We start from the raw sequence: 21,021 nt of genomic DNA on the forward strand, positions 1-21,021 counted from the left end.
GGAAAAGAGGAAACTTCCGTGGTGCAGATTTCTAAACAAGTCAGTGTGGCTTCCTACAGAATGATCTATGAAACTTCAGACTTGTTTCAGTCTAACAAAGCTCCGGGTTTCCCCTTGGTGATTAATTGTCCCACCCAGTTTTAGCTGAGCGTTTTTAATGAGTAATCCTATGGTCACCATGTTATGGTCTCGGTAACTGCAGTGTAAGAATCATTTATTATTTTATGTGTGTTTTATATTGTTTTTGCTGTGTCACATAGTAGTTTCTAGTTTTTATCAGTTGAATATGTCATAGTATCTTTATGGTGAACAATGTTATTGACAGTATTGCAATTACTTACTCAGTAATTATACTGCACGTAATACAACGTCTAGATAACATGATAGAATCCTAATCAGCTGTTTAGGAGCATCTGTTTTCATGTCTTCCTTGATACAAATAAGTAATTAAGTAAATCTGGGATGCTTCTTCAGAGAAGCTTAAGATTTTAATGGTTTGTTCTGCCATTGACAAAAGCAAATACCTGTTACAGAAGAGAAACACTAATATTCTTTTCAAGTTAACTTGAAGTTTGCTATAATTTTTTTTCATTTGGGTTTTGGTATATTTACCCAACAGCTTAATTTTAAGATGAAAAATTAGGCTTACCTGAACTGTTTAAAAGATGATTTTTCCCCTGATTGTATTGCCAATATGATTAATGTTTTGTCCTGTCTTCTCACAGTTTTATGTGCTGAAAGAGTGGGCCAGATGACTAAAACATACAATGACATAGATGCCGTTACACGTCTTCTTGAAGAGGCAAGTATTACATCTCTTTAAGAAGCCAGACAACATATGAGAAGGTAGTACAGAAATTATATGGTGCCACTATAGAAGTCCAGTAGACTGCTTTCACATGAGGAAGAAAAGTACCCTGAGTGTATGTACGCATAATCTCATTGGTAAGGGAAATAATCTTCCTGAGTAAGGATCACTTGTTTGTGTTAGTCATATGAATTTGTTACTTGTGCTTATTTTACAGCTGAGGCTATTTTAACTTACACTTAGCCAAATATTTGTCCTAGTAAATGAAGGAGGGAAAACATCTGAAAATACAGTGTGTATTTTTACAGTATTATTAGTGATAGATTATTGTCTTTTAAAATCAGATGTGAAGTTCATAAACAGCCTTGTTGGAATTATTATCCCAGCATCTTTCCACAGAAACACAGAGGCACAGAATTTCAAAAATTTCTCGTGCTATCTCTAAGCTTTCTTTTTTGCCTAGGGATTTTTTTGTTCGGATTTTTTTTTATTGTTATGGTTGTAATCCCTGTTACAATAGTATTACTTCATGGCTGAATATAATTTAATCTTTCATATGTTATTTGCTTACTTTTTGTGACAGTGACGTCAAAAATGAGGTAGTTGCTAGCCAGAATATGTTGGGTCATCAAATCTTCTGATTCTTCAAGGGGACAAGCATGGGAATGCTTAAATCCCCCACCCGCCATAGGCAAATCTGATCTCAGCGCAAAGTCTTGCATTTTGTACTTGGAGCTGAACTCTTTCAAAGCAACTTTCTATGAGATTCCAGATAAAAGTGCAACTTTACGTAAAATGCCTATTTTGGAGCAATCCATTAACTTGTAATAACACACTACTGCTTATTTTTGTCCTGCTCCCTTGGTTGTCTTGTTTGGCTGAGATTGATTTGCATTTATTTGAATGGCTCCTTCTAGTACTAATGAAGCCTTTTGCATCTGATCAAAACTATTTCCTTCTCTGAGTGCACATAGCCAAATGTCGCACTCATGGGAGCAATGCTAGAGGGATATGCTGAGCTAATGTTTTAAAGTATTTGGTGTTCTTCACTGGATGATACCAAAGAGAAGATGGAGGAACAAGCAATAGGTGTACCCTTAATAAAACCATTTTTTTCACTGAGGTTTTTAGTTCTATTTGGCTTTCATTTCTAATTTGATCACTTTTTTCTAAGCAAATGTGCACTTACGGTTTCTGTTTCCATTCTCCAAATAATGATGTTATCAGAAGAGATTAAATCTATTTGCAGAAGTTAAGATGTAGCTCCTTCTGCTGCCTTGACGCGTGCAAACGAAAAACACCTCCAAAACCTCCTCCATGGCGTTCTTACTGAGAAACTCCCAATGAATGTATTACCAAGTTGGAAGGGTGAAATACAATATTCTTTTTGTCAGGCAGGAAAGAGATTTTAAAACAACATGCATGCGTTTGTTTAAAAATTTGTGCCTTTTGGCCTGTTTGGCAGTAGGAGTGATACCAGGCCTGTCTGCATATAGGAACAGGAGCAAACTCCTCAATGACCCCACTTTCTCATCCCTTTTTAATTACTCTGTAAAGGCATCTAGCTTCAGTGTTTTTTACTACCTGCATTGCTGTAGTAAATCAGTTCCTCATCCCTATGGGTAAGAGGCTGGATCTCAAAGTGAAGTTTACAGTTGAATCACTAAAAGTTGCATAGGAAATCTAGGAAGATTAATTAAAGATTCTAGAAATACTCTCGTGTGCTCTTGTAATAATACTCTTGTAACTTGGACGTTAGAAACCTTGCTGCTAGATAGACCTTCCTCTGTACAGTAAGAGCTGCCATAATATGTATTTTTTTCCACTTTGTATTTGTGAAGGGAGCCAAGTTACTGAACAGTAAGTTGGCCTAATACATAAATCAAGTGTGTTTTGTATAGCTTTATAGGACCTGTTGTTCTGAAAGACTGTATATAAGATTATACATTATGTATTTTATGGTTAGATAATGCCAGTGGCTTTCAATGCAAATTTAAATCTGACCTTCAAAAATAATTTGGAAAATCTTATTTGTAGATCCAACAGTAATCAACAGACTGTCTTTTTATTACCAAATGTTATATAATTTTGTTTTTTTCTTATGAAAGCCTCCTCATTCAAATTCATTGTTTTACTTCAAACACGTATGATCAGTGGTTGTATGTTTTATAGGTTTTGTCATTAATGTTTGTATTACACAAGACTAATAATAGTCATAAAAGTTAGATGGCTGTTAACTAGGGTAAATAAACCCAAAACAGTATTTTCAGTAAATATGCAAAAGGAGAAAATATTTCTCAAAAGGTGTTGAACTAAAGATAAGTAGGTTAACAGTAGTGCCATTTTCCTGCTATTCTAAAGTTATAATAAGTGAATAGGAAAACAGTAATAAAAAAGCTTAATGACTGGTGCAAAATTGTACAGTTTATGATTCTATCCCAGACAGATTGCAAAACTGAGACATGGAGTAGTAAAAATAAAGGAAATCTCATCAAAAGAATGGGTGGCGAACACAGCATGAGAAGAACCACATCATGCAGATTTGGGCATTTCCAAAGGGGAAAGACTGGATTTTTTGTTTCTTTGGGGGGGGGGGGGGTTGTTTTGTTTATTTGCTTTTATATTAAAGCACTAAGGATGTACTTAGCCCAAGGAAGATAGCTGAACATTAAGTGTGGTGGACTTGGCTTCTGCTCCTGCCCATCCTGCTTTATTTTATTTCCTGGTGGATCAAGTGGAAACTGAAAAATGCTTTGGAATGTCTACATTCTTTAGTATTTTTTGCTGTGTTTCTGAAATTTTTTAAAATGTCAAGATCTGTGATTACATTCTACAAATGGTATAACAAGAGGATAAAGTAATTTCCCTCAGTGGTTTCTCAGCATTGTAATAAAGCGAACCAGATCTGCTTTTATTTATGTCATTTTATGTTAGACCTTGAGGCTGTGCTTTCATGTGTATGATTCAATAACTCTGTGGGTCAATTATTTTTTCCTGAATAGTGTGGGTGTAAAATAAACAGGAGTAGAATAAGAAAATTGAGAGAGAGAGAGAGAAAAAAAAAGCTACCCCACACAATGAAAATTTTTTATTTTTTAAGCATTTTTTTTCCTTTGCTTTCATCACAGATTTACCTTCCCTCTTTCACCCTTCCGTAAAACATTTGAAATCAGCCTTTTTTTTTTTTCCCTTCTCATGCTTCGCAGAAAGAACGGGACTTAGAATTAGCTGCTCGGATTGGCCAGTCACTGTTAAAGAAGAATAAGTCACTGACGGAAAGAAATGAGTTCCTTGAGGAGCAAGTAGAACACATCAGGGAAGAGGTAAGCTTGTATGCCTGAATGCCGTATTTGCAGTGTCGTGGAGAATTTCCATTGTAACTTCACCTTGTCCGTAGCTAGTTTTCTTGGGCTTTGTAGCAGGTCACTCTCAGTTGCAGCAAGTTGACCAGCCGTTTTTATAGCGTGTACGTTTTTAGAAACGTGACCCAAAAAGTCACTTGACTTATTACCTCAAGTCAGGAGATATGAGGAAAAACTTGAATCACTGAATTTTACTGTGTCACATTTCCTTTCCTCTTCCAACCAGCTGCTCTTTTTGGTTTTTGGTCACTTACCCACTATTTTCTATTAACTATTTTTACTTTATTCCCCTTGTCTATGCATAACTCTCTGATTATATCACCCATCTCTCATTCTTGTCTTTCATCTCCTTTTATGCAGCCTTTTTTTCCTTCTCATTTCTCCCCTGAATTTTTCTCAGTCTTCACTTGTCTTTTCTTCCCAACAGTTTGTTTATTTCCCCCCAAATGTTTTTCCATTCGTAGCTCGGTTGAATTTTCCCTTTCAGAACATAGTTGAATACTGATAGAGCTTCCTTTTGCTTCTCAACCTGAATATGATATAGGTATCATCTATACAATTAATCACTTCCGTTTGCAGAGACTGCAGTAGCATATTCTCAGTGAAGTATGTACGTTCTGCCATCTCTGTGCTGGGCCGGTGTCATAGACAATCTCATAGACATAGACAAGTGACATAGACATAGAATGTCATAGACAATCTCATCATTGTTCTGATGGTTCAGAATATATTTTTGTGATCGATTAGTTTTTATGTGACATACTTTTATTTGTACAAACTTGTCAACGTTAGAAAGCATTGAAAAGTGTTATAGTTTGGGACCTTCTACCTTACGTGTAGATTTCTAAGATCTTACAGCTTCTTGTGGTTTTGTCATCTCTTTGGGGGAATTGTAGTAGACTCTGTTAAAGCATGGGCCAGTAGACTGCTGCAATATGTACATTTGTCCAAGGTTTTGGCTGCATTAGTAATGTTTTGGATTTCTGATGGACACAGACTATAATGCAGATCTTCCTAATTTGGCATGCTCTATAAATGTACCAGAAAACTTTAATTGTTTGAAGTAGCGCTTGAAGTAATGCCATGTGTCTGCCACATGCTGTTACACTTTCTTTAATCAAATATTTACACAGTTGAAATTTCTTACTGAATTCCTCTGGGAGTTGGAGGATGCTGTAAGTACTGACAGGTTATAATGGATACTCTCTTAAGCATCTGTTAAGACGTAAGGCTTAAACGAAGCCTTACAGGATGCTCTGAGAGATCTCTATCTGTAACTGAAAGTATCACTGTTTAAGCTCTGCTGATTTACTGACTGAGTGAGGCAGAGGCAAATGTGTCGACTAGCCAAGGACAGTGACCTTGGTGTGTGAATCTCACCACATGTAGCCTTGAGCAGGAGGGAGAGAAATTCCACAATTGTAGGGGAGAGCAAAAGAACAATGAACCACTGTGTATTAAAAAATAGAAAATGGTTGTTAACAAAACTTCTTGGTAATAGGGAGAATTAGATCTGAGCTGGGCTGATGAAGCACTCTGTGGAGGGATCTCAGATGTTCAATAAGTGATGGTGGAACACATATATAGAAATATTTGTGTGTGGCCCAACCGCTTTGGTATAGAAAACTAATTCTCTTCAGTCTGAGTGGTCCTGTTGCTTGCTGTCCACATCGCATCGTGTGAGAGATTAATTTATTTGTGTACTGGTCAATATGGCATTAACTAGGCACACACGTAGCTCTGGGCAGGGCATTCATTCCATGCATGCAGACTGGAGGAGCTGTTTGAGGAAGGTGCGGGGTGGGAACAGGCTGCCTCTGCCAGGTCTGTTGTTCTTCGGCGGAACTGAGGAGCAAGATTAGGAAAAGGGCCACCAGAAATAAGCTTTGCACCAGGTGGCTTGATGTGTTAGGCCGTATGTTCTGTCAACACCAGTTTCTGATGCTGTGACTTGGAGTCCTTCAGAAAGTGATGCCTTTGAGGCACAGAGATCATTAGACTTTAAAGCTGTGACGCTTTTGTATGTTAAAAAAAAAAATCTTTCTTTAGTAGGCTTCAGGTTTTCCATTAAAGCTGAATTTGGGATGTTTGAACAAAATGATAATTAAGACCAACTCTGCATGCAGAGGATAAGAGAAAAGAATTGAACTGGGACTTTTAAAATTCTGTAAAAACTGCCTAAAATATAGTTTGTTTGCAGGGGGTATTTTATGATGTGTAGATACACTCCGTTTGTGTGGATTAAAAGTTAAGCTTTTATTGGTGTATGTGTCATGGTACAAATAACTTTACAAATCTTGACCTTAGTAAACTTGTCCTGGCAAAAATTTCTGGTTGTCTGATTAAGTAGCTCAATCTTTTCCTGTGTCCTAATGACTTACTGTGTTTATTGATATGTGTAAAAAAGCAATATAGATCTAAGCAAATTGCTGAAGTTTCTTGGGTTTGTCTTTTGGGTTTGTATTGTCAAGTGCTGCTTAGGTTTAGGAAGGGGCTGTGATCACGTTCTGATTGAAAACTGATGAAGCTGTTTGCATTACAGCCTCTAAAGCTTTTTTTCTTCTCTTTATTCCCTGTCGTACTTCAGCATTAAATCCTGGTGCTTTCCTCATCTATACCAGCTTGTCCTTGGGTGTCTGCACCCCTGTGAATTTCACTTTTCCTTAGGTCTTAAAGTTTTTTCCTTTGCATTTCTCAACCAGTTTCTAGTGGCAAAAGCTGTACAGATTATAAATTAGTAGTACTAGATGATGAAAACTGAGACTCAGTTCTCCCGTAGTACACTAGAGAATGAACCGTGAGTGCTATATATCTATCCATAAAGTGGGGAAATGAACTGTGTTCATTTTCTTGATGCTTGGACTTGGTGCTTTAATGGATGTAATTTCCATACAAGTAATCTTAGTAAAGGAAAAGATCTTGTTTGCTTAGAATTACGTGCAGTTTAAGTGCTTTATTGCATTGAGGCTGGCTTTTGTTTGATTGAAAGTGTAGCTTAAATCTATTTTACTGACTTCGGTGCTTTGCCAAGATAACTGGAAATATAAAATGCTGACAATATAGAGGGTGAAAGTCTGCTGGAAAAGTGCTTTACAGTTTGTGCTTTGGAAAGGGAAAACTCACGACCTGGTCTTGCAGTGCAAGTGGAAGAAAATGGACCTGTCTGCTCTGGTATGCTACTTACACCTAAGCAATTCAGAATGAATCTCCTACTACTGAGGACTTAAATTGCTGCTGTGAAATAGCTTAAGTGTTCCTGTGTAATTTAGCCTTTAGTATCTTTTGTTGGCGAGCTACAATATAAAATAACCAAGATTATGTTTTTGGAGCTGACAATTATGGAGTATTTTAACCACCTGGTTCTGATGTTTTGTTCATGTTTGGTACATATTTATACTAAATATGGGACTCCCACATACTGCTTTCTTTACTAGGCTCAGGTTTTGGAGCCATCAGAGCCCTGAGTTTGACTGAGAAACCAATTGCAGCCTTAACAGTTGCAGCAATTGCTGAATGGCAACCCTGCTACCATGTGTTGTTTTTCTGCAGCTGCAGATCGACAGGCAGGGAAGGCTCAAATGTAACCTCACAATGCCTTTATTGTAGTAATGTTGTGAAAGTCTTTTGAAGTTGGGGAAACGTGGACAAGATCTGTATCTGTGCCCGGTGGTGGCAATCATCACATAAAATGGAAAAGAAAATGATGTTTGAAATAATTGTGCCGTGTTACTTTTTTGCAGTATCATTGAATTCCATTTATTTCTATGGATGTGAATCAAGAATAGTGCAATAGTGAGTCAAGATTGCGGATCTTAGATGTCTCTTTTTACTAAAACAAAAACAAAACAAAAAAAAAAATCAAAAACCTGTCTGTTCCAGTCTTGGCATCTTGATTTAGCCTGTAGCTGATAACTTGGAGAATGACTAATTGATAGTCTATTTATTTAAGAATGTGCCTAGAAAAGCAAGTTAGAGACCTGTTTCTTTGCTCAGGTTTCTCAGTTGCGCCATGAGCTCTCCATGAAAGATGAGTTGCTCCAGTTTTATACCAGTGCTGCTGAGGAAAGTGAGCCGGAGTCCATCTGTTCCACACCGTAAGTTGTCGATCTGTGATGCCAAACCTTTGTCTGGTACTAAGCAGGGCCAGTTTGAACAAAGGTAACAAAATGATCCCTCTGTACAATGGAGCTATAAAGGGGACTCTGAACTCTGAACTTAGATGGCGCATGGTATCACCTGGAAGGGCTTCCGCTGGACCAGCTGGCTATGCAGGTGCTGACAAGAGGCAGGAGGAGAAAGTACCACAAGAAGCTGATGACACAGCACTAAAACTTCCCAGGAAGTTTAGACCAGGAACTGGCCCAGTGTATCAGTAAGGCAAACATTGGTCCCCATTACTGCACTACACTGCACCACGTACCTGTAAGCAAGCTGTGTGAGTGACCTTAGTGCTTGAAGAGCCTGAGATGCTGTGAAAAATGCCATGCTGTTTCCAGCAGTAGAGAGGAGACGATAAAGCACAGCTTACAGTGTGTTCCAGGCAGTTTGCTGCCTGAGCAGCTTTGTGGGCTTTGAAGCAACTCTCTGCTCTTGCCTGCAAAGCTATTGCAGCATTCTCAGGAAACATGTGCAGCATTAATCAGAAAGCCATTCAGTTCATAGAATCATAGAATCAGTAAGGTCTGAAGGGACCTCCGGAGATCATCTAGTCCAACCTCCTTGCCCAAGCAGGGTCACCTAGAGCATGGTAGACAGGGTTGCATCCAGGCGGGCCTTGAAGATCTCCAGAGAAGGAGATGCTCCATCTAGTAAGATTGTTTCCTCATAGCCTTGGCTGGATAATTTTTCCGTAAGAGGTGTGAGGTCTTTTTCTTTCTTCTATCAAAAAAGAAAAAAGTTCCGTTCTTTTAAAAAAATTCATGTATTGTTGCCTATACATATTGTCGTGAACAAAGACGTAATTCATGTGACTGACTGCTTTTGAGACCTCCTTCTCATGTGAGACTGGCCACATTGCAAGTAAAGTGAATTAAAATTGTTGTTTTTGCTATAAGGCTGAAGAGGAATGAATCTTCCTCCTCCGTCCAGAACTACTTTCACTTGGATTCTCTTCAAAAGAAACTCAAGGACCTTGAAGAGGAGAATGTTGTGCTTAGATCAGAGGTGAAATTACTCCTTTTATGTTTTGCTTAATGTAACTATCCTCTTAATTGCCACAGGTACTAAGATGCGTTTTTAATAAATTTCTATTAGTCTGAATAGGAGTACATAATCCCATATGTGACACAGATCTCTTCAGTTATTTAATCACCATCCTTTATCCTCCTAAATGAAGGAAGACTGAAACATGGAAGCTACATTAAATTCATAGCAGTTTCTTTGCCAGTAGAATGTGCTAGGGTGCAGCCTGGGTGTTGCAGCATGAGCAGACTTTAGACTACAGCATTGCAGTTTGAAACCTCTTAAAAGCCTGCCTTGGTAGACTATTAGTGACTTTAGTTGCAGCCCCGAAGTTTGCAGACTGTCGTGTCCTGTCTAGTACAAGTTCAGTATTTGTCAAAATATAAGCTGGTAGGCTGAATTTGCATTAAGTATCTTCAATTCATGAATTTCAAGTCAGGCTGTTAATATTTTAAGAATATTGTGCTTTTTTTTCTTTAATCTGTAACAATATTGTTTGTTTCACAGACTGCACTGGGTTTGGGGGGAGTTGTGAGAGTATGAGAGACTTTTTTGTTAGTTGCCCTCACCTCCTTGCCTACCAGAAATAACACTTCACAATTGAATATCCAATCAATAATTTTATATGAATTTTTAATACAACCTTTAACTCTGGGGGCATGTTACAAGTTTGCAAACATCTAGTGGAATATAGCAAAAGCAATACTTATGAGCAGAGAATGAATTTTTGGAAAATGGAGCATCATTACTGTTTTTTACTGTGAATGCAGGGCCCATTGCAAATAGGTAGTGTCACATCTTTGGACAAGACACCACGTAATGAAGAATGCTGTACACATCCTTACGAAGTCATGCAAGGAGGATGAGCAGTAGGTGGTTTAAGAGTAATGAAGGTAGGCTTAGAACTGAAAGGGCCGCTGATTCAGGAGCTAACAGGAGAACCCCGTACAGCACTAACTACCTTTCCAGGGAGGAGATGCAGTCTGGCACAGTTTGGAGACAGATTTGTAAGCTCCAAGAGCTGTGCTGCTCTCTGCGGATGCAGTCTGTGCATGGCTGTATGCGCACTGGGGATACATTAGACTGAAGGATAGAACCAGTCAGGTGCAGCCAGGCTCCTCTTGCTGCTCCTAGAAGCACAGCAGGGAAGAAAAACAGAGAAAAGTAGGTAGATTTATATGGGAAATAGAGTTACAACTCCAGACTTTTTTCAAATACTCTATGAATTATTATTTTTCAAATTCAGGTATTTAAATCAAGCATTTAGTTAGTCTGTGATAATACCCAGCTATGTTCAGGTGGCCAGGTGAAGCTCCATATGTCTTTTGTGTTAAGGCTTGTTTTTATTCAAAGTGTGAAGGTGACACCTAGTGGGGACATGGCGATAATGATGCAAGTTTCTCTAGGTAGTAATGTATCTGCTGAATGTTCACCTGGCCCCACTTTTCAGGGCGTGAGGGAGGGCAGGCAAAAAACTGTTGTTTCTCACTGTCTTTCTGGAGGAGTGTTTTGAAAGGTTTGTCTTTCTGAAGCAGATGGGAATGCAGCAACAGACGGGCAAAGAACAAGTGTGCTAATGTAGCATATTTGATGTGGATTTCTTGAACAGGCTTGTCAGCTGAAGACTGAAACAATTACTTATGAAGAAAAGGAACAACAGCTTGTCAATGACTGTGTAAAAGAGCTGAGTATGTCCATATTTTTCTTCTCATTTGGCATTTTGTTCAGTGATGCTTAAGCTGAGTTATAGATCAATTAGTCTTCCCTGTGCCCCTCTGCACCCTCTCTCACACACCTCCATAGTAATGATTTTCCTTATTTAAAGAATTATGAGGAGAGTGTTTTCAGTTCACCTGGTAGGCACAGCACAAAATTCTGTCTGTAAGATACATTTTTTTTCTGTTGCAGAATAGCTTTATATGGAAAACATCAGTATTAAGGGAAAGTACAATCTCTTTTGTAGCATGAGTGTTCTATGAGGTTTTTCTCATTACTGTTTCTTTTAAAAATACCTTTCTGTATATAGGAATGAGATCCTACTGAGTCAAGTGATACTCTGAAATAAGTTTTTTTTTTTTTTTTCTGCTTTTTGATGTTACAATGTTAATTGTAATCACTTATCTTAAAGGGGATGCAAACATCCAGATTGCCAATATCTCAGAAGAATTAGCAAAGAAAACTGAAGATGCCACCCGGCAACAGGAAGAAATTACTCATCTTCTCTCTCAGATAGTTGATCTCCAGAAAAAGGCAAAAGCTGTAAGGCATCCAATTACAAAGATAATACAACTGTGTTTCGCCCTGGTTGTAGCTGGAAGGGGAGTTAGAATTCTTAGTATATTACAGCTTCAGAGAGATATTCTACCCTACTCATCTGGGTACCTTGTTTGTTTAGTATCTAATATCCTTGACTAGATAATAGGAATTTATTGAAAAATATGAATATGATATAACTTTATATTTGAAATATTAAGTGCAAAATTCTATTCTAAACTCCTAAAGACTTTATGAGATAACAGTATAGGTATTTCAGTGGGAAGATACCCATTTCAGGGTTTGGATGTTCATTTGGAAGGATAGAGATTGATGCTGGATTCACTTACTATTTTAAAATGTTGTTTAAATGTTTTTAAACTAACATACTTTTGGACTAACATTGCTGCAGAGACAGTCATGAGAAAAGTCAGAACTTTCCTACTTGTAGTATAGGATGCAAACTTCATCACAGGACAGTATTTCTACCATTTTTTATTTATTTATTTTAGTGTGCAGTTGAAAATGAAGAACTTGTCCAGCATTTGGGAGCAGCTAAAGATGCCCAGCGACAGCTCACAGCAGAAGTGAGTACACTGTATAGTATTAGAATAATTTAGTGGTAGGACAATGGCTATTCACTTTTCACCATGAGAGTTTTAATCTAAGCTGGATCAGAAGCATTAAATAATGTTATCTTTGCATAAAGAATGAAGGAATGTCTTCCCAGCAGATTTCAAAATATTTTCTGTCCTGTTTTCTCCTCCTTCAACAGGTAGGTATTTTGAAAAGCTGAGGCTATGAGTTATGTAGGAACCCCTTTAGAGGTTGACTTTTCTATGGGTAGCTTAAGCTTATTTTGAAAAATGAGATAATATAGAAAAATTCATTCATATTATATCTGCTCAGTGAGTAAACAAAGGACAGTTCAGAACTCATGTATCTTCTGGGTGCTCTATTCGCATGTGCAAAATGGACAAAACGGAATGAATAAAGCCTGAACTATTGTGGTCGTCTCATAGTCATGGTCTACTTGGTGTCTAAGGTGGAAATGCCAGTTGGAGCTTTTTCTGCAGATGGGTCTTTTATGACATCTCCCTCTGGCCTTACAGAAATGTAGTATTTAAGACTTCGGCCCGTCTGCTGAGCTGACTTGAAACAGCTGATGAACTGTGAGGGCACACAGACCAAGACACATCTGAAAATGGAGTGATTACATAAGCTTTGTTTCCTGTAAAAGTCAAACTAAAAATAAGGCATGGTCTTAGTTTGTTGGAGGTTATATATAGAAATCTTGATTTTAAAATTCTCTTAAGTTCTTTGGAACCTTGTAAAATGTCACGTTCTTTTCTCATGCTGATGGTCACTGTGGTGGTCATGACAGTAGTTAGGAAAATGAGAACAACTGTACATGATTGAACCAAAGAGACTTATAGCCTCATATCTTCTTCTTGACACATGACTTTGTGTAGATACTTAAGATAATCTTAGGCCTCTGATAATCATCAGCATAAACTTTTAGGTATTCTGATTACTTACTTTTGTTAATCATAATTTTCTTAGATGCATAAATTCACTCTTTTCAGTGGAGTGTTCTTTCCTACCTCATTACTGTTACTGTGGGCTTTTTGTGACAGTAGTGCAGCCCATAAGGTCTTAGACTCTTTTCTATATGTTGCAGTTGCGGGAGCTGGAAGACAAGTATGCAGAGTGCATGGAAATGCTTCATGAGGCTCAAGAAGAGCTGAAAAACCTTAGGAACAAGACTATGCCAAATGCCATATCACGTCGGTACCACTCTCTTGGTCTCTTCCCTATGGTGAGCAGATTGTAAAAAAGCAATGAAAAGAAGCTTAAGTACTGCATCTGAATTACAGTGTCAGGGTGGGTGCTAGACCAGACATGAGCATGGGTGGTTTATTTCTTTTGATGATAATGAAATCTATATGCATATAGTATTCTAGTTCTGCATACTTAGTTCTGACGCAGTGATGCTGTGCAATTGGTTGTTTTTAGTGCAGGATTATAATAAGATCTAAAGTTGCTATAACTTATGCTGTGAATTATGGGTAGCATTAGTGGGTTGTTATACATTTCTATACATCTTTGTTACGCATATCCTATACTGTTGTGGCTGGTTTTCCAGGGTGAGCTTCCCATTTTTCTTAAACATCCTCATAGATACAGTTTCCCAATACCTAATGGTTTCTTAATGTGGCTTCTAGTCACTTATGGTATACTTTATTGTTCTTGGACATTTAAATAGGCTACACATACCTTTTTGCTTTAGGGTCATTGAAAATTCAGTAGTTTATTAAAAGAATAGTTGTTATGTAGGTTTATGTGTCTTTTATTAAAAAATGACCTTTAAATGTTTAATCATAGATCAGAAGGTCATTTAGATTTGTGAATGTTTGACACTTAAACTCCGTGCTTAATTTCATTTAGGCAGTGACACGTAATTACCAGCAGTAAGATTTTTTTTTTTTTTTGTCTGGAATGACAGTTTGGGAATACCTAATAATACTATGATATGTGTTTTTTTCCTTTGTTCTTGATTTTTAACAGGATTCTCTGGCAGCAGAGATAGAAGGGTCAATGAGGAAGGAACTTCATTTAGATGAACCTGACTCTCCTGACTTGGCGTACGATTGAAAAGAATTGATTTCTATGTTCTTTAAGAAATTGATTGTATTTGAAGTCAGTTACTGTTTGATAGGAAGGAAAGGAAAAGACACTAAAAATTATGCTAGGGGTTTAGCAGGGAATGAGGAAATGTTTTGGGGAGCGTGTGAATGACAGGCAAAATAAATTGCCTGGTCTTTGGGATGTTTATATTTTCTGGTTAAGCTGACAAAAGAAACCCCCCAGATACAGGCTTTACCTTGTCTTTGTAACTTTACCTTCATTCTTAGGCACTGAAAACACTGGACTAATAATGAAAAATGATTGGTTTTCTTATGTGTTATACTAGGTTTCTTCAGTTTATGATTAGGGGGTGAGTTCTGTTCCTTGGGCCCTCTTTTAGGGTTTCAGAGTAGAAATTACTAGGTAATCATTGGTATAATCCAGATTCTGTGGAGAATGTCAATAAAAACAGGGATTCAGAGCAGCTGTGTAACAGAGACCAAACTAAGTACCCAGGTGAATTGCAGCAGGCATCGCTTCTGTTAGGGTTGTCCTGAGTTGAGCAAGACAGTGGTTTGAAACAAGTTAAGTGCTTTTGAAGCTCCAAAAGCTAAAGAAAGTTGCAATATAGCAGAAATAGCTGTACTGACATAGGTTGCATGTGTGCAGCGATAGGTCTATCTCACCTATTTTTACAAAGCACGGGCTGATTATTTTGAACCAAGGTAATCCTAATTAGGGGCCTATTAGAACTTCTCCCTGCTTTGGCGTGTGCTTTACAAAGAGTGGACAATTAGGAAGGACGCAATAACTGCCTTTAAGAAACATTTTAAGCATATTACAGCAAAGTTCAGCAGATACTTAAAGCTTAGCTGAGCAGGAGACAGGAACTGTAACTGAGGCTTCAACAGAGTAAGATGTTGCTCAGGAAGATGCAAGATCAGAAAGATGTGAGCATGCTCAAGCTCTGTAGGATCCTTTTGTCTTTCCAGAGTTGTCTAACATAAGTCTAGTTTGACTACTTTAAAATATCTTTTCCATTGGTATGGATGTACCAAGGATGGACACCTCCTTTGAATTCATGGTTGTTTTGGGTTTTAGATATTTGGTGGTGGTGACTCTAAGTTCTGTGGGACTGCTTGTTGATAGATGCTCTTACATTCAGCTCCTTAGAGACAAGCTACTGTAGATTTGGAGGCTGCACACAGAGGACACAACTAATGAGTAGTCATGAAAAGAAAGAAAATTGAAAGACATCAAATAGCATAAGGCATACTGTCACTGAAAAACTCTTGCAGTGTTACCTTCAAGTTGGAATGAGTGTGCTGTTCTTGTATTCAGCCAACGTTGAACAGTAAAGCAAAGCAGCAATTGTTTTGTAGTGTGATATGGGGCAAGTTTATTTTTTTGAAGAAATTTTCAGTTGAAGTATCATCTGATCTTAATCCTGAAGCAGATGAACAAAGTTAGTTTTGAAATCAGGACAATGGTGACAAAGAATGAACTTTATAAGTAGGTCAGAATTTAGGTTTCCAGCCTTGACAGCCCGCCTCTCTCTAGGCTGTGGTTGCATGATATATCTGGGTGGTTTTTTTTTTTTTTGATTGTTTGTTTGGTTGTTTTTTTTTTGTTGGTTTTTTTTTTAATGCTGTTTAGGGGAGTGTGAAATTGGTTACAAAAAGTAAAGATACGAGAATTGCTTGCCTTAAGGACGCTCAGTAGAATTAATCCAAATGGATTAGCTTCATTCAAAGTTAGGAACTGAAAGAGGAGATACACATTTTAAACTCATTTCCACACAATGGCTTTATGAGGTTTTTCGCTATTCCACTGAAATGCTCTCATTTAATTTGGATTCATATTTAAGGGGGATTGTGCGCATTCTCAAATTCTCAATTCTTGAAAGATCTGTCTAAAGTGTATTTTAGAATGAAGAAAGTGATATGTTGATGGATTGAATGTAATGGCCAGATTATGTGGCAAATATCAGACTATACATAAACTTCTTTGCAGATGCTTATAAGGACAAGATTGGGGCGGGAGGCTGTGATAGAAATGGTCATTAACAAGTTATTACCTCTTTCTCTGTTCTTGAGGCAAGATGTTGCTCCAGCATGTGATTATTAATTGTACGTATCTTGTCAGTCATCAGAAACGGGTCTTCGAGACGGTGAGAAATGTAAACCAAGTTGTCAAGCAGAGATCCATGACTCCATCACCAATGAATATTCCAGGCTCTAACCAGTCCTCTGCTATGAACTCGGTAATATCTAGCTGTATCAGCACTCCACGTTCTAGCTTCTATGGGGGAGACATCTCTAACATTATGATAGACAACAAGACCAATAGCATCATCCTAGAGACAGAATCTGCTGACAATGGGTTAGTACTTCAGGACGGGAGTGTGTGTGTGCATGTGTGTGTGACAGGGGAGGGCAGTGTTGGCTTTTTTTTCTCCTTGACATGTGAAGCAGAGCATTTGTATTTCATCTTTTTGTCTCACGTTGTGTAGGCTAAACCAGTGACCTACATTTTCAAAAATAATTTGATTTATGCACTGAGTTTACAAAAGCTGGATTTATTTCTAAAGTTCTATATATTGATCTCTACAATTCACGTGTGTTTTGAGATGCATCATCACCAGATGATGTGAAACTACTCTTTGCTTTTGAAAATGTAGGTCAGCATTTAAAACTGTTTTTTTTTCACCATGTTGCATTAATGCCAAAAAATTATGATCTAAGTTGCAGCAAAGCTAACTCTTCTGATCCTAAAACAACAAAAAAAAGTAGGTAACCTCATATAAAAAATTCTGAGTGAAACTAGACAGGACTTTGCTGCTCCAATAATTTGTCCCACCCTTACATCCCCAAATAAAGCTGCACAATATACTACATATGCTAATATCCCAAAACAAACAATGAATATTTGCCAGTGTACTATACTTCTGTGACTCACTGAGATATTCTTGCAGCATTGGCCATGTAAGACTTGGCCTGCTCGCCTGAGTTTGTATCACAGTGAGATTCCAGTAACATCTAGGAGCATCTCATCTTTTTGTAGCAGGAAGCTCTTAATTAAAGGACAACTTTTCCAACAAGGAGTTTCCATGAGGAGCTAAGGTTCTGAAACAGCTTAGTATGAAAAAAAGAAAGCATCAGTGTTTGCCTTCGAGCTCTGCTGGAAGAGTAGCGTGTTGTTTGCAGACATTGAAATTTAAAGGTGTTGCTGTATGTCTCAAAACTGTCATGTGAAAGCTTTAAGCTTCTGAAAGTGTGTTTTCTCCTCCTTACCTCCATTTGTTTTCCTCCTCTGCTATGCTTTAGAAATGAAGATAGAATGAAGAAGCCTGGAACTCCAGGGACACCTGGTTCCAGTGACCTAGAGACTGCTCTTCGTAGGCTGTCCCTTAGGCGTGAGAACTACCTTTCGGAGAGAAAGTTCTTTGAAGAAGAGCAGGAAAGGAAGTTGCGGGAACTAGCGGAAAAGGGTGAACTCCATAGTGGTTCCGTTACTCCTACAGAGAGCATCATGTCACTGGGAACTCACTCCAGATTTTCAGAATTCACTGGATATTCAGGAATGTCTATCAGCAGTCGATCCTACCTGCCAGAGAAGCTTCAGATTGTGAAACCCCTAGAAGGTGATAACAAAGGGCCTCGGCCTTTATCTGTTCTTCTTAGTGACTCTTTGTGGTCTCTCATCCACCACCAGAAAGCAGGAAATCTTTGCAATACGTATTCTTTTTACTTTCGAGACAGTAATCCACGTTGTTGGTTTGAACTCTTCTAACTGCTATGTTTTTCTACAAGCCTTAAAAGCTGATTAGGAAAGAAATCCAGCTAATAGAGTAAAATAAATTTTACAGGTCATGCATACATCAGTAATGCAGCTTCATAGCTGGTCTAAATCTTCACATTACTATTTCATACTTAAAGAAGAAAGGTTGCTGGGTATCTGAAATTTAAATATCAGAATATTAGTAGGTGCTTAAAAGATGCGTCAGATCTCAGTTCTGCGAAGAAGTGTCTGCAAAGACCTTAACTTCAGGTACTCCAGGTGGTCTTAACAGGACTACGTCCATGATTAAAAATGGCTTCCATTGGCTGTCTTGAGTTGACAGACACAAGTCTGACTTTGGTTCATATGTGAAATACCTTGTTATTTTAGCCAAATTTCATCCATGTATTTTCTTAGAATGAATCATAATACAGGTAGGTAGTCAGGGCTAGAGTTTTATTTCAGTGGCAATTACTTTTCTGTCATCTGCCTAACAAAGTAAACAGAGCACATAAGAGTAGAGTATTCTACCTGAATTTCTTTTAGTCTTTTCAGACTGTTCCTCACAGTTAAATTGAGTAAACTCACTCAAGACTGAACAGAATTAAACTGTTTTGCCATAGTTCATATGCTTCAGAGGTGTGATAATTACGTGATTTAGCTTTGGTTTCATAGTGTGGGAGGTTTTTTTAAAAAAAACAAACTTGTGTTAGATTACACTGTTTTTATGTGTTTTAATTGCAACGTTTCCCCTCCCTTTTTTTTTAGTTAATTTATCTATAAGGAGCATTTAGCTTGACACATTTTCAGAAACAAGAATAACCCTTTTTGTGGTCTGAAGAAAGTGACATGCTATATTTACCTGTTCAAGTGAAAATACAGCCACAGTGCACAGGTCTATTCTCTTTAATAGCTCTTAGTAGTTTGTTTTTTGATTGCTTTCAACCAGCCATAAAAATTCTTGTATCACATTAGAAAAGGGATGATCCAACTTCATTTCAGTTACTGATTACTACCATTGTAATAGATTTCTGTCACTGTCCCATTATATCTGCTTTTTTCTTCCAATAAACTTTTTCAGTCTTCATCTTTGTCTGTTTTCCCCAGTTTTGTTTGTTGTTCTTTTTTTTTCTTTAAAATTACCGAGCCTTTTAAATACTTCTCATGTTTATTTTTGAATCTCATTTGTAACATGTGGATATCTGCCTGTTTCATAAGTTTGGTGCTTGTTATCTTTTACTAAATACGTGTTTATGATTCTATTCCTCTCTCCAGCTTAGTTTCTTTCCCTAGCAATTTTCTGTTAGATTTAAAATTTTCTTCAACTTTGTGGATAAACTGAGTTACTTAATGCTACTGTGGCAAAGTACAGTTAGTTGTCAGTAGTTGTGCCTTTTGATTTTTATTATTTTCCTAAGGGAGCTTGTGCTATAGAAATGAGGGAAGCTCTATATTAAATTTCAGATTAGTGACTTTTGATCCTTTAAAGCAATCTTTTAAATCTCTCAATAAAAGAAATGAGATGACAGTAGCACTAAGAAACGAATCCTATACTCTTACACCTTTAAAAGAAAAAGTATTTATTTTCGTCAAATCAGATGACTGCTTGATTTTGACTCGTTTGCTTTTGATATGTAGCTTTTTTTATTACTGTGGCTCTGCAGCTTCTTGGGTAATGCGTGCAAAATAGAGCTCCCCATGTCCCATGTCAAAACTAAACCTTGGACTAATTATCTCTTTACTCATTTTGCAATCATGGCACCAATTTCTCCAAGCTTCCCTCAACCACCGCGCTACACATGCGATCTTGCAGGTATTGGGAATAAAAGAACAAAGATCGATTGCTTGATTCAGATGCTCATTTGGCTCTTAATTTAGCTCACTTCAGCCTGGCAGTCCACTACCACTCTTCCATGTTCATTCCCTCAGGTCAGCTATTTTTGATAGCATAGTTTACAAAACTCTGCAATTGACTGTTACTCAATATAGGGGAAATACTGTATTCCCCTCCTCATTTGGATTTTCCCCCTCCTCCAATCATAAGGGCATTGATAGCTATTACATTGCTTTCTGCACTTGTGTTAGTTTTCTGTATGGAAAAGTTAAGGCTCCCTTAGAGACATTTTGAGATCAAGATTTAAGGTAACTGAGGTGCACAGAAATCAAATATTCTCCTTTTGGTGCTGAAGCTGAGCCTGCTTTGATTTCCAGTTTCCAAAACATACTGATAATACATAATGCCAGTAGAAATGTTAAAGCTTAAAATACAGTTATCATGGTGAATATATTTCCACAGGAGAGATTTTAAATGTTGTCAGCTTAATGCTTGTAGTCTGCAGAGCTTCTAAGTCTTTGAAGAGATTACCTCTTCAGAAGCTTATACATAAAGGTAATCAGCAATAGGATTTTATACTTCTTACAGAAAGACACCAAAAACTGAAGTTTCTTTCTGCATGCACTGTATACTTTTTGAGAGTACTGTCATACAGTGAAGCCGTATTCTGCGCTCAAGACTTGGCAGTATTTGGGCACCTTTCCACTTTTTTTAATGTTGAAGTACAAAAACTCGACCTTTTGAACAATTCAGAAATGAATATGAGCTAAAGGGGTAGATATTTCTTTTCCTTAGAGTTATTTCTTTTGGAGTTGTAATGGCTTCTACATCTCAAGCCTCAAGTCTACTGATCAGTCTAGATCCTATTTAGTTCCTCAAAGTTAAATATAAATGTATATTTATATATAAATGCCCTTTTATACACATACAGATGCAGGTATTCATCTGAAGTAACTTGCACTGCAGATCCAGAGTATTCTGTATTGCACAATCTTTTCATTTATTTTTCATGATGCGTTAAAAATTGTAAGTCTTATACAGTGAGATAGGCTTATTTTTCAATGCTACTTACTCATCTCAGTCATTCTAAAGAAAGTTTTCCCTGTTTGCTACCTGTAATTCTTACTGTGAAATGACAATTGGTTTCGTTCCATGGGATTTTTTCAGTTGTGAAA

General features: G+C 37.5%; 1 protein-coding gene across 1 annotated transcript in view; it reads left to right on the top strand.

Annotated features, from left to right (window-relative positions):
* The window catches only part of TRAK1 (trafficking kinesin protein 1), a 109,707-nt gene that overhangs the window by 70,341 nt on the left and 18,345 nt on the right, over positions 1-21,021 (top strand). The window contains exons 4-14 of the mRNA XM_062569463.1: positions 726-802; positions 4,015-4,131; positions 8,164-8,264; positions 9,225-9,333; positions 10,961-11,039; positions 11,480-11,610; positions 12,117-12,191; positions 13,286-13,423; positions 14,173-14,249; positions 16,378-16,614; positions 17,559-17,875. Coding sequence (XP_062425447.1) covers positions 726-802; positions 4,015-4,131; positions 8,164-8,264; positions 9,225-9,333; positions 10,961-11,039; positions 11,480-11,610; positions 12,117-12,191; positions 13,286-13,423; positions 14,173-14,249; positions 16,378-16,614; positions 17,559-17,875 — 1,458 coding nt within the window. The remainder of the gene's footprint in view (positions 1-725; positions 803-4,014; positions 4,132-8,163; positions 8,265-9,224; positions 9,334-10,960; positions 11,040-11,479; positions 11,611-12,116; positions 12,192-13,285; positions 13,424-14,172; positions 14,250-16,377; positions 16,615-17,558; positions 17,876-21,021) is intronic.

This window comes from Rhea pennata, chromosome 2 (genome assembly GCF_028389875.1).
Source record: "Rhea pennata isolate bPtePen1 chromosome 2, bPtePen1.pri, whole genome shotgun sequence".
Lineage (NCBI taxonomy): Eukaryota > Metazoa > Chordata > Aves > Rheiformes > Rheidae > Rhea > Rhea pennata.